General features: G+C 36.6%; 1 protein-coding gene across 1 annotated transcript in view; it reads left to right on the top strand.

The window, feature by feature from the left end:
• Window positions 1-553: 553 nt before the first annotated feature.
• prodhb (proline dehydrogenase (oxidase) 1b) overlaps window positions 554-14,129 on the top strand; it is a 20,250-nt gene continuing 6,674 nt past the window's right edge. Inside the window, exons 1-11 of the mRNA XM_079419787.1 lie at window positions 554-930; window positions 1,530-1,738; window positions 5,635-5,669; window positions 5,757-5,906; window positions 7,101-7,165; window positions 7,272-7,388; window positions 8,196-8,269; window positions 8,576-8,657; window positions 9,523-9,615; window positions 11,052-11,198; window positions 12,781-12,956. Of these exons, the coding sequence (XP_079275913.1) occupies window positions 622-930; window positions 1,530-1,738; window positions 5,635-5,669; window positions 5,757-5,906; window positions 7,101-7,165; window positions 7,272-7,388; window positions 8,196-8,269; window positions 8,576-8,657; window positions 9,523-9,615; window positions 11,052-11,198; window positions 12,781-12,956 (1,457 nt within the window). The 5' untranslated portion in view covers window positions 554-621. The remainder of the gene's footprint in view (window positions 931-1,529; window positions 1,739-5,634; window positions 5,670-5,756; window positions 5,907-7,100; window positions 7,166-7,271; window positions 7,389-8,195; window positions 8,270-8,575; window positions 8,658-9,522; window positions 9,616-11,051; window positions 11,199-12,780; window positions 12,957-14,129) is intronic.

Genomic DNA, 14,129 nt, shown 5'->3' with positions numbered 1-14,129 from the left:
TCTTCCCCTCATTTATAAGGATATAGACTTAATAGTTTAATAATATAATATTTGTAAACTATAATAGGCTAAAGATCCAGACCTTTGCAGTCTGAATAAGTAAACAAAATGTTATTTTATTTTGTTTATGAATAACATTTGGACATCTCCATAAGTTTTATCAGCTTAGCTAAGTATTTTATTTTATTTTTTCAGTCTTGTAAAGTGAATTACTTGAACAATGCAACGGCTCCCCCCTCTGTTAACTTCATGGAACATACACAAGCACAGCTGCAAGAGCAAAACTAAACGACAAAGAGAGCAACAACAGGATATGTAAATAAATAATATTTTTTCCTGCATTATCTAAATCCACAAATTGCATGTGTAACCTGAAAGTTTAACTAAACTAATTTGTATATTTATGTACATCTCGGAATTATAAAACTGTAATGTTTATGTCACGTTTATGCAACAGCATCACTTTTATGGCAGCACGTGCGCTTATACGTTGGTAAACAGAAACGTCACTAGATTTGGGCCAATCCTTCAGCCCATATTGGAATATGGGCGGGACTCCACAGGTGGCGTTAAATAATGTACTTAAGGACAGCATGCAGGAGAGCTCTTTGCATTTACTGAATGTACAGAAGTCTTGAACTGATGTCTCTCCGCAAAACTCTCCCTGCCTTTGGGCGCGCGACTCTTGACAGGAGTTTGGTGATCTCCACTCGCCATCATCGGAGTGTGCAAGCGTTACATGCAACCAAAACAAACACAGAAGAACAGTTTGTGAACAGCAGAGAGCATGCATCTTACAGTAACAAGATCTCCATTGACTTTGAACAGACCAAAGAAGCCTTCAAGAGTAAAGACACTCTTGAGTTGCTTAGAAGCTTGGTGGTTTTCAAACTGTGCTCTTATGACATCCTGATTGATAAGAATAAAGAGGTATGTAATGTATTTAATCCTTATAGTCTATAGTTTATCCATACAATGTTAACCAAAAATGCGTGGCATCCTGTTCTAGTACTGTACTGTATATGAAAGAATTACTGCTGTGCCATTGTCCCATATGAGGGACAGGAATGGCATCTTGCCAGGGAGAAGTCATGTGGTTAGTGTGTAGTTACTAGAGCCAAGATTACTGGCAGGGACAGAATGTACCTCAGACATATGCAAGTCTCTTTGACCTTTAGACAACATTTACAACAGCGCTTCTTAATCCCGCATATTTTGCATGTCCTTCTTGTTCAACACACTTGATTCAAATCATCAGCTCGTTAGAAGAGAGTTCCATGAATGAATTGTGTCCCGGTGCTCTCTAGTCCCTGCACATATACTGTACATATACACAGTGGCCCTAAACTTCAAGGCACCTGCAGTAAGCCACACTTAAATATATGCATGCATGTCATTGCATTAATAACAAGTAGTGTATCATGCATTGAGTGCTTACCTAAAAAAATATAGGGCTCTCAGCTCAAGATGACTTCAGATGATACTGTAATATCGGCATGCCTTGACAACACTTTCTCTGTCTCATACAGATAATGGACCTCAGCAGAAAGTTGTTGGGACAGAAGATGTTTGAGCAGTTCATGAAGATGACGTTCTACGGTCAGTTTGTGGCAGGCGAGGACCATCAGTCCATCAGGCCTGTAGTGCAGAAGAACCAAGCGTATGGAGTCGGGGCTGTGCTGGACTATAGTGTAGAGGAGGATCTCTCACAGGAAGAAGCTGAGAGGAAAGAGATGGAGTAAGTGCTCTCTTGAAGTTCTGCTCCCTACATCCAAAAACTACCATGTTTACTACTGCTTCAATTGATCATAGGTACCAAGGTGACGGGTAAGGTTTGTGTGCAATTTACCAAAATGCAAAATCTGTTGTGTAGATAGGAGAATGTTCCTTAAGATATTCAGCTTAACATTATTTTATTTTTAGATAGATAGATGGATAGAGAGCTACACTTTCTATAGATAGGTACATTTTACATTCAGCTGAACATTTAACTAGTCTGCAGGCATTTAGTTGCAGAATACATGAGCCAGACCTAACAAATTAAGAGCAAAATAAATAAATCAGGGATATAGATCACACCAAGTATAAGAACAGAATATAAATGAGCGCAATTATTTTGCTCCATAGAGCTATAGTGCTTGATTTGCTTAATTTAAAACAGCTAATTAAGAACTTTTGCTCTCCTAATATCAACCTGCTGTTTTGGGCAATTAGTTAAGTTGAATCCTTAAGTGTTTCGAAAAGTTTCTCCCTTTCAGACCCTCCTAGATTGGCAGCATGATTCCAAAATCTTTCGGCCTGAATTAGTCTTTAAGACCTGCTTTGCATCACAGTAACTTCTTTTCGGTAGATGGCCTAGAGGTTAATGGCCATGCTGTGATTTGTGCTCATGTGGGGAGCTTACAGAAATAGACTGAGATTTGATCTGCTGTCACAGATGTAAACAAAGAGCCGATATACTATTGGTTGTTTCGGTCAAGGCCCATTGTTTCTGATTGGCTTATGTTGAGGGTATCAACATGCTCACTGTTTAGGAATCTTGTCTCATGGTACACATACAGATATAGAGCTGCTCTCTGTTTCCACAACAGCAAAGGTTGTATAGTGGTTTATGCTGTGTTGTGATATCAGTGGGTTGTATATATATATTTTTTGCTTCAAACCTGAATCACTATTGCATGTATTTAGGGTTAGTGATTTGGGGAATGAATTATTGGGGAGAGGGGGTGTCTGATCCCCCCCTAAATAAAAACAAAATGACTGGATATTTTGTTATTGGTCAAAGCATGGAGATCGTCCCAAATATATTTATATTTTCAGTTTTTATTTTAGTTTGAGTTTTATTTATTTATTTTTAAAGTTTACAATTAAAGTTAAATATATACATTTGGATTTCATTCTGTCTTTGTTTTCATTTATTGCCATTTATGAATTTTAGTGCATTTAGTGCATTTTTTTTTTAATTGTTTGTTATTTAAGCTTCATTTATTTAAGCTTTATTTATTTATTTTGTATTTTTATATATATATATATTTTTTTTTTTTATCAAAATAGCTAGTAGCTAAATCTGGTGCAAAGCATGTCTTCTCTAATGATTGAATGAATAAATAAATAGTTTTTGTTTCAGTTTTAGCTATAATATAAGTAGCAATAATTAACTATAATAATCCTGTTCGCAAACTTGTGATGCCCTAGCAACCACCCAATGCATATTCAACTTTCCGAATAAGATTAAAAATATGCTCTCAAATGTAATTTGCTTCCTGTTTGTCAGCATTACTGAAACATTTACACACATTATTTGTCAAATAGTAGACTAGCTCTTTCATTTCATGCAACTTGTATGCTAAATTGCAGTCTGGGCTAGTTAGAAATGCAGTCTGCAGCCTGTATGTCTACTTGGATATTTGTTCTTAATAATTCTGATGGTAACTTTTTGTCATTCATCCTGACCTGGAATTGAACCCGTGACCTTTCTATTGTCTGCCCAGGTCCTTAACCATTAGCCTCACCTACATTTCAACAGCTGTGTCAACGTTATGACATTTGATAAAAAAATGTCTTCATTTGTTCTTGTCATTGACCTTTTGGAAATTACAGAGAGTCAGTGCCATCCCAGAGGGTCTCCTGCTGGAACTATAAATGAAATGTATTGCCTGAGTACTGAGAGAGAGAGAGAGAAAGAGACGGAGATATAGATGATATGCCATTTGGATTATGAGGAAAAGCCAGTGATACAGAGTGCGATCCAATAAATGGACTTCTCCTCCACATCACTGCTCTCATTTCTGAACGCAGCTGTCAAGAGGTCTGAGCAATGTTAGGCGTCCCTTCTGTGGCTATGAAGCGCAGTTCTCTCCGTCGCCTGGGAGGGACGCTAGATCACCGCGATCGCTCGCCTCACAGACGAAATGAGCTGAAATGGAGCGTTTATTGGAAATGCTCTTTACAACCACAGAGGACCCTGGCTGGTCACTGGCTAATAAAAGCTAATTTATGTTCGTGATGTGTGTTTTAGAGCCTCTGCCCCTATCAATATTGCATTAACATCCACCCCAATGGATCCTGTAATGCTGTTATACAGAATAGAGTGCTCAGCTTGGCTTTTCTGCATTATCAAGGGTGTGATAGAGGGAGAATGCTGGAGGATGTGGCATTTGAGTAGGCTGCCATCTAATATGCAGGAATCATTCCATGAGTTCTCAGATGCCGTTCCTGCCATGTATCATTTTGTATGAAAAAGCTGTTATTGTTAAGTCTTGGTTTGGTGCAGACAGCCATTATTATAATAACAACCCATCGGTCCTCTGTAACTGACTTGCATGTATTGATTTTATGAATTGTCTGCTATATAACATTCAGCTGTCTGTCCAAGGCAATTCCAAAAAATCTCTGTGCTTGAATCAAAACAAAAGAATGAAATATATTTTCTATTTATCACATAAAGTGAGTGTGTGTTTGTGTGTATATATATATATATATATATATATATATATATATATATATATATATATATATATATATATATATATATATATATATATATATATATATATATATATATATTATTTTTTTTACATTTTTTGAAAGGTTCACATGCAAATGTTTCCTTTATGCATTGATTTTTTTCTTGTGACTTTGAAGTTAAAAAAAATGTATCGATGCATACAGATAATTGAGATATAGAAATACATATATTTTCTGTTGAATTTATATTTGTCTTTAATGTTAATAATGAGAGATATTACATCAAGATTTCCCTAGCAAACAGTGAAAAGGGGTTTAAATGCAAAAATGGTCTAAATATTTTTTATTTATTTTTTTACCCTGTAACTTTGTGGTAAAATCTAAAGGTTTTCATTGAAAATCTCTTTTATTTTTCTTCTTTTTCTTATTTATACGTATTCAGTTGCTATATGTAGATAAATAGACCTATCGCTTCAGATTTTCTCATGCAAACAATGGAGAGATTTTTTTTTTTTGAGTAAGATCTATCATTCTCATATGTTGCATGTATAAATTTGTTTTGTTTAGCTGCAGGCTGAGGCATTAACTGAGCACTTTCAGTCTGGAAGGGCTCGAGTCCGTCCGCTAATGACCCCATCAACATCTCAACATTCCTTCCTGTTGGAACATTACAGACGTCAAAACATTGTCTCCACTGAGCCGCCCCATGCAGCGTATCCGTGGCTGTGGGGGTGGATGGGGAAGAGGGGAGGCGTTGGTGTGAATGGCGTTTGAAAGATGTGGAGATCACAGGAGCTCAATCTAAACAAATCACTGCCCCATGTGGCTGCGTAACCTTTGAGTTGGTTTGAATGCCTGGCCTGAGCGTCAGTGTTGTACAGCAGAGAGTTTAAATGCATGCGGGTATAAGCATAGACATCAGACAGGAGTCGGTGTGTGACTTAAGTGCTGACCCTGAAATATGGAAGGGAAACAAATAGCAGAAGTGCACCACAGTAAAGTGACTTCATAGCAGCCTCTGCAGTTATTATTGATTCTTCTCTACAGAAACTGCTGTTTCTTCATTTTGTTGGCTAAAGGTCTCTAAAAAGACCTAAAGAACAAGTAGTTGGTTTCATTAGTCCCCTGTTTTATTAAAAATGTCAATGCCTCTCTCTTTGTTGATAGATCTTGCATGTCTACATCAGAGAAAGAAAGCCCTGGTGAGTATGTGCACCGTTTTAACAGTTCAATTCTTTTGTAATATTGAAGCAAAAGGTCAAACTTTCCCTTTTGGACATTGTTTTCAGGAGCTGACCACCGGGAGAAGAAGTTCACAGCCCATCGGAAGTTTGGCGATCGTCGTGAAGGCGTGACAAGCGCTCGTACTTATTTCTATGCCGATGAGGCAAAATGCGACCAACACATGGAGACTTTCCTGAAATGCATCAAAGCCTCGGGTAACAGACCATCTATTAAAGCTGATTAGATATTAACTTTGGAATTGGAGTCAGTTTACAAGCAAAACAAAAGCCAGGAGCTACTATTGCATTGACCAAAACATAGAAAGTAAACAGGGCGCTTTCCACGAATAGGATACAAAGTAGTCATTAATATTAATTTGATTAAAAATAATAATTATTATTTTTTTTTTTTTACTGTTTAAGCACAACATATTCCAAGTTAATACATTTTATTGTTAATTTGAGTGGTATTTTGTTATTTTAAGAAAAGGGACAATATACATTGATAAACATTCAAATAAATGTACACAAGTTAAGTCAAAAGGCTTATTTTCAGTCTTTTGCCTGCTGTTATTAGGCAGAAAAGGAAAATTAAATCACATTAATCTGTAGACAGGGTCTAAATTATGTCAATAATATAATTTAGAGTCCAGAAGGAGGGGTTATGAGGTGTGTATGCCAAACTATTCTGTAAGGTCAGGTTTGCCAGGAAATATAGCTAAATAAACAAGCCACATATTGTGAGATAATACCATTTATTTGATGGTGTCAAGATTTCCAGAATCCATTCATAACTGAATGACAAATAGTGCCATATTATGAGTTTACATCATTCAATATGGCACATATTCATAGACAATACTAACATAGAGTATGACACATCAACATTTTGATGGCATGTATAATTTTTCAAATGCAGAGCAAGACTTAAAACACTTCTACTATCAAGTAAACAGCAGTGTCTTGCAATAGGTTTTTCAGATTGTTCTGTAACATTGTGTTCTAGCTTCTATCAAACCTCTTAAACTGAGATTTGTGCCTCCTTTACAAAAATTATGGGACACTAAAATGTACTCTATTTGTGGAAAGTGGTATTCCTTTAATCCTTGTTGTGTGCTATGCAGATTATTTGTATGTATTTTTAGTGTATGTGTAAGAGTGCCAAGAAAGCATGGAAGCTGACCAACTTTTGAAAGCATTTATATTTGTGAATGTGCATGCAGCTCGAGTTTTCCATTATGCCAGCACTATTGGAGAAACACCCATTGTAATGTACAGGCAACACTAAGTATAACTGCATAGAATTCATTCAGCGTTCCTGGAAAATTGCTCCTTAAAAAAGGCAGTTTCACTTCCATTCCTGCAGTTACCTCTAAAATAACTCTAAAAGAAAATCATCTGCCTGCTCAGGTGGAAGTACTGAAGACGGTTTCTCAGCTATTAAGATGACTGCCTTGGGGCGACCTCAATTCCTGGTAAGACTGAGGTTCAGGCAGGGTTCATTCATCAGAAAACACGGGTTAAAATCTGTCACCTTGGTGAACTAAACGGGCTCCTCATCCTTCCCTCGGGCGTCTGTAGCTCCAGTTCTCCGAGGTGCTGGTGAAATGGAGACGCTTTTTCAGTTTTCTGGCTGCCAAGCAGGGGAAAGATGGCGTGGAGGTGCTGCAGCAGAAACTGGATCTAGAGCAATTGCAGGTATGAACTGGGTTCAAACTGCGGCCAAACGCACAGATCAACCAACACTATAGCTTGTTTAATACTGCAATAGACTGTAAGGCGGCTGTAACAAATCTGACCTACAGCAAGCAACTGGAGGCTATACTGCAACGACTGTACAGTATAGCTGCATTCATTTCAATGGAAAAATCGAATTAACATGACAATAAATAATTAAGTAGTCTTTTAGCAGACTTACACGGGCCATTTATACGTGATTATTTCCTTTAGAGAAACCCAAGTATGTTTTGCTTAAAGGAATAGTTCACCCAAAAATGAAAATCTGCTGAAAATTTACTCACCCTCAGGTCGTCCAAGATGTAGAGGAGTTTGTTTCTTCATCAGAACAGATTTTGAGAAATGTAGCATCACTTCTCTTGCTCACCAGTGGGTCCTCTGCGATGAATGGGTGCCGTCAGAATGAGAGTCCAAACAGCTGATAAAAACATCACAATAATCCACAAGTAATCCACACCATTCCAGTCCATCAATTAATGTCTTGTAAAGTAAAAACTGCATGTTTGTAATAAACATATCCATTATTAAGATATTTTTTGAATTTCAAACCATTGCTTCGAAATACTCTATATTATTACTTTCTCCGCTCTCTTCTCAAGAGAGAGATATGCACAGATCAAGCAGAAATCAACAAATTCTCATTTTTGGGTAAACAATAGTGATACTACATGAATTGACCCTTGATTCATCACTTTGTGTTCCTTGGAACAAAAACACCCCTTGGAGCGTTTGGTCTGATGAATGAAAATGTGTGTGTTTTCTTTGCAGACATGTCTAGCTAGACTGGGAGCTCAAGGCAACATTCAGAGCTGCTTCTCTGATGGACGACTGCACTCTTCGGGGTGAGAAACACCAGTTTCCCATAACTGTTCTGACACTCAGACTTCTAAATCTTCCCAATCAATGGCAGACAATGAAGTTCTCTTATGAACTGAAGAGAGCTGCTCAAGGACTATTCCACGGGTGCTCCATTACTCTGCTTGACCCCCTCGAGTCAACTAAACCCCTGAGTAACTAAACTAAGAGCACTCTGCGCTGCAGAATCGACCAGTTCCATAATGATGCATGCAAATCCTTTGATGTTTAAGAAACATAATTTATAACAAGCTGCTGAAACGTGAATGCTATGTTTTATTTGTTCCCCAAAGCATGGTGGACATGCTGGACTGGAACTGTCTGATCGACGAGAGAATGAAGATATCTGATCTACTGGTTGTCCCAAACCTGCAGGTAGGCAGACAGAAAGAAATGGATACCTTAACCACAGCATAAATTAAGAGGATTATCGATTTCTCATGGTCTAATTGCTTCTATAAACTCTGCAAATGCCCCTTCGCAGTTTTGAGTTTTCCCAGGTAATTAGATTATGTACATATGTTGTTTTTTTTTGCCTGCAAGAGGCTTCCATCACAAGTACATAAAATAGTCTTCATTTATTTGCATAACTTAAAGGTGTGACTTAAAGGGATAGTTCACCCGAAAATGAAAAATCGGTCATTAATTACTCACCCTCATGTTGTTCCAAACCTGTAAGACCTTCGTTTCTATACTTCGTTATGTTTTGATGAATACCGAGAGCTCTCTGACCCCTCCCATAGACAGCAAGGATTCTAACACGATCAAGAAACATAGCAAGGACATCGTTAAAATAATTCATGTGACATCAGTGGTTCAAAGGTAGTTTTACGAAGCTGCGAGAATATTTTTGTGCGTAAAGAATAATGACTTTATTCAACTATTCCTCTCCTCCGCATCGCAGAGTATATCACGTATACGTAAACAATGTATGCGACGTATACTCGGATAAGTTGTTTACGCTTTGATCTGAAAGTACTGTAAACAACGTATCTGAAAACTGAAATATAAAAGTAAAATCTAATTCAAAATATGCACTATTACAAGTAATACTGAAGTAACACTTGTTTAAATCACTAATTGTTACAAAACAAAAGCTCAATACCAACTCTAAGTAAAACTGTACTTAAAAGATAATTAATATTAGTAAGACTGACTTCTCAAATGAAAATGCACCCATAATCTGAATTTCTGTTCAAATACTGAATTTCTTTCCATTTTTTATTTGCTATTTTAACAGACTGGTGAGTTGGAGCCTCTTCTGTCCAAGTTCACAGAGGAAGAGGAAAGGCAGATGAAAAGGATGCTTCAGCGGCTGGACGTCTTGGCTAAGGTGCGTTCATTGGCTGTGTTCCTCTTATATTTCTCCTGTGGTATTCATGCGGAGTGGCAGAAGGTCATGGTCTAACAGACAGTCATGGATGAAGAATGTAACAGAGATCGATTTTGAGAAAGCCTTCAGCCGAGTGTGGAGGTTAGAGAGCTGTTCCGCCCCGTCGACTTGATGCGAGGAACATGTATCGGGTTTATGTCGCACTGTGAAAGGCCGCTGGTACAAGCGCTACAAGCTGTGTGACTCACGGTAGACTCAAGGCTTCCTGTTTTCAGCCTGGAAGTACCAAATCAAACAAAGTTTAGAGATTGCATATAACAATTTTTCTCCAAAATGGTTACCTGGAGAAGTTTTTTTTTTTTTTTTTAACAAGTTGAAATTGTTACCTAGTATCTGCATCTCACTCATTCTAATGTGAGTTGTGGTGTGGTACGACTTATGCCAATATAATTTCCAACCTTAAAAGTTTGGGGTAAGATTTTGTTGCTGTTTTTGTTCTGAGAAAAAAAGAAAAAAATCATTAAATTTATCAAAAGTGACCGTAAAGACATTTATAATGTTACAAAAGATTTCTATTTCAAATAAATGCTGTTCTTATGAACTTTCTAATCATCAAAAAATACTGAAAAATTTTACCATGCTTTCCACAAAAATATTAAGTTGCATACCCGTTTTTAACATTGATAATAAGAAATGTTTCTTGAGCAGCAGATCAGCATATTAGAATGATTTATGAAGAATCATGTGATACTGAAGACAGGAGTAATGATGCTGAAAATTCAGCTTTGCATCACAGGAATAAATTCTATTTTAAAGTATATTAGAATAGAAAACACTTACTTTAAATTAAGTAAGGGGGAAAAACAATTTTGAAATTCTGGGTTATTTCTCTCAGCAGATCTTCTTCCAGAAACAGAAAGTAGCCAGGATGAACTTGTTTGTTTACGGCGCATAGGTATTTGGAGTATTTTTAGTTTGTTTCGCATCATAAAGAAAAAACGAGACCGCCCGCACCGGTGCCAGGGGGGTTAAGAAACCTTTCTAACCACACTCTTTTAAACAGGAGTGTAGTTAATGCTTTGTATTTTCATTTTGAACAGTATATTTATTGTTTTAGCCTTTAAACCTGTCAAACTACTTTTATTTTGAAGTGTTTTACATGTGCAATTTAAAATGAATGCCATTTGGTTTATTTTGTTATCGAATGCAGTGACATTCAGACATTTTTAAATGTCTAAATACTTTTTAGCACCACTGTATCACTGTCATTATTATAGCAGAGTTTATAGCATCATTATTTGTTGACAAATCCTTGGTTGTATCAGAAATGACGTTTGCCACATCAATTAAAATGCCACTGTCTGTAGTGATATCTTTTTTTAGTCAGCTGATTAATGTGTTTTTAACTCGCCGCCTGCTTCTCATGTGCTCAACAGCATGCGGTGGAAAATGGCGTCAGGCTGATGGTGGACGCCGAACAGACTTATTTCCAGCCTGCCATCAGCAGACTCACTGTGGAAATGAAGAGAATCTTCAACAGAGACAAAGCTGTCGTTTTCAACACCTATCAGTGCTACCTCAAAGTGAGCCACACACACACACACACACACACACACGTCTGACACCTTTGAATGGTGTTAAAGTGGATCACATGATGATATTCTGGGATTTATCAACAGTTCGAGGCTGTGCTGAAAACATGCTATTATAGCAGGATAACATTTAAGACAATGTAGCATCAAAACTGATATTTAACACTGTGGTGCTTGGAATCTGTCTTTGTATTGCAATTAATCCTGAAATGTAATAAATGATGATGGCAATTAAACACATGCCCTGCACACAAACTCATGACAACACTCCATATAGCCTCCATATATAACACTCCATATAGCCTCCATATATAACACTCCATATAGCCTCCATATATAACACTCCATATAGCCTCCATATATAACACTCCATATACTTATAATGTTGATCGTGGTTTCTTGCACCAAAAATGGTAATAATTAGTTTTTCATGACGTTTTCTTTAGCATTTATGAATATTTTTTTTCCTACCATTGACCTTTTAAGATATTTATGTTCCGTATTTTCCAGAATATAGCAAATTTTTGCTTTTTAATCATCAAAACTGTGCTGCAACTTATATTCCAAAACGATCAGGATTTGGATTTGTGCTAAACGAGAGAGATGCATGAGACCAAAAATATTGATATAGTGCTTTTGCCAAATCCTGGTAGTTTCAGTTTCACTTTAAATATATTATTTTAGGGTTTATAATAAATGTTGTTTATAATGTCACTATAATTCATGTTTGGTTTATACTTAGTAGAATGAGGGAAACTAAAATACCTGTTTATAATGTTTGTAAACATTTCAGTTTTTATTTACTGGCATTTTACATGATTTCTGAATGTAATATTGCTTATTCACAGATGTATATTTTGAACTTATCTATATTTTTTCTGTAAACAGTCTAACCTGTTGCTATACTCATTTTCCAGAAAATACAGTAGATGATGTTTCTTAAAGGAATAGTTCACCCAAAAATTTAAATTTGATTAAAATTCCCTCACCCTTCCATCCGAAATGTAGATGAGTTTATTTCTTCTTTGGAACAGATTTAAAGAAATTTATCATTCCCATTCCATCACTTGTTCACCAATGGATCCTCTGCAGTGAATGGGTGCCGTCAGAATGAGTCCAAACAGCTGATTAAAAACATCACAATAATCCACACAACTCCAGTCCATCAATTAATGTCTTGTGAAGTGAAAAGCTGCATATTTGCAAGAAGTAAAGCTGTTTGGACTCTCATTCTGACGGCACCCATTCACTGCAGAGGATCCATTGGTGAGCAAGTGATGTAATGCTACATTTGTCCACATCTGTTCTGATAAAGCAACAAGTTCATCTACATCTCGGATGGACTAAGGGTGAGTAAATTTTCAGCAAATTTCCTTTAATGTTGTCTAACCTCTTTACATATCCCCACAGTCCCCACAGCATTCATTTCAATACCTTGACAATTTATGAATAACCCATTTTTGCCATTTGATTTCTGAGGGAGGTCCGCATTGCAAATGTTTGTTTACATGATATATCAAATTCATACAAAATCAGGTTATCTGTAGCATTGTAATGAATTATCTGTGCTCAGGAGGCATTTGATAATGTGTCCATGGATGTGGAGCTATCGAGAAGGGAGGGCTGGTGTTTCGGTGCCAAGTTGGTAAGGGGGGCTTACATGTACCAGGAGAGAAGCCGAGCTGCGGAGATTGGATACGAAGACCCCATCAACCCCGACTATGAATCCACTAACAGAATGTACCACAGGCAAGAAATGTTCCTAATTCTTCCTTGCAAATTTCACGCTTGAAGTCTTTTCCAAAACCTGGTGAGCGGCCTTGTTGTCTACAAAGGCTGCTACTTTCTAAGCAGCATCTGAACTGAAATAGAGCCTCATAAGTGACTCCTCTGTCAGCTCTTCCTGGGCAGCAGCTCCATTAACAGTCACTCACCCACGCAAAACAAATAGAGCTACTCACAAAAAACACACACGAGACTCCACTAACCCTCACAGCTGATTCCAATAGAGTCTAATGCGGTGTGGCCATGGACTCCCACTTTCAGCCCACATCCCCATCGTCTGATATTAAAACATGTCCTATTTGTCTCTTAGCTCACATTAAAACCACATTTCAGATATAGGCTTTATTTTGCTATGTCTAATTATTTTATAATATTACATTTGTTTGATATCTACATATAGTACTGTATCTCTGGATGCATATTAGATTATGTATAAGCAAACTGGCTTGATATTTCAATGGCATGACCGCATAGAACAACTTTGGCTCGTGAATATTAATGAACTAATATGACTGGACAGTCTAGAAAAGCACAGTCACCGTGAGCTGATTTAATATTCATTAGCTCAGTCTTATCCAAATAATGACATCATTACCCACCAGTTTTTGGCTTCTGACTCTTAAATTCTTACCAGAACTCAACCAATGCGTTTATGTAAGTTTTGCAGTCATTTTTGATGTCATTTTAATGCTTGTTTGGTCTAATTTTAAATAATTTATAATAATTTTTATGCCATGTCCAGTCATGTTACCTAATTGATTAAGTAACATGACTGGACTGTCTAGAAAAGCACAATCATCATGAGCTGATTTAATATTCATGAGGCCAGTCTTATCCATATAATTATATCATTGCCCATCAGTCTTTGGCTCCTGACTCTTAAACTATTACCAGAAATCATTTTGACCTATGAGTTTACATGACTTTTACAGTCATTTGAAAAAAATTTTTTTTAGAAGGTTTTTATTTTATTTTAGACACTGAATTAACTAGATAAATTTATATTCTTTATAATTATATTGTTTTATTGTATTTATTTTTATTTTATATTATAAACCACACTTTATATATATTGATTTATTGTATTTATTTTTATTTTATATTATAAACCACACTTTATATATATTGATTTATTGT

Source organism: Barbus barbus, assembly GCF_936440315.1.
Source record: "Barbus barbus genome assembly, chromosome: 6".
Taxonomy (NCBI): domain Eukaryota; kingdom Metazoa; phylum Chordata; class Actinopteri; order Cypriniformes; family Cyprinidae; genus Barbus; species Barbus barbus.
The sequence above is the reverse complement of the archived record's forward strand: the minus strand, read 5'-3'. Positions and strand labels throughout refer to the sequence as shown.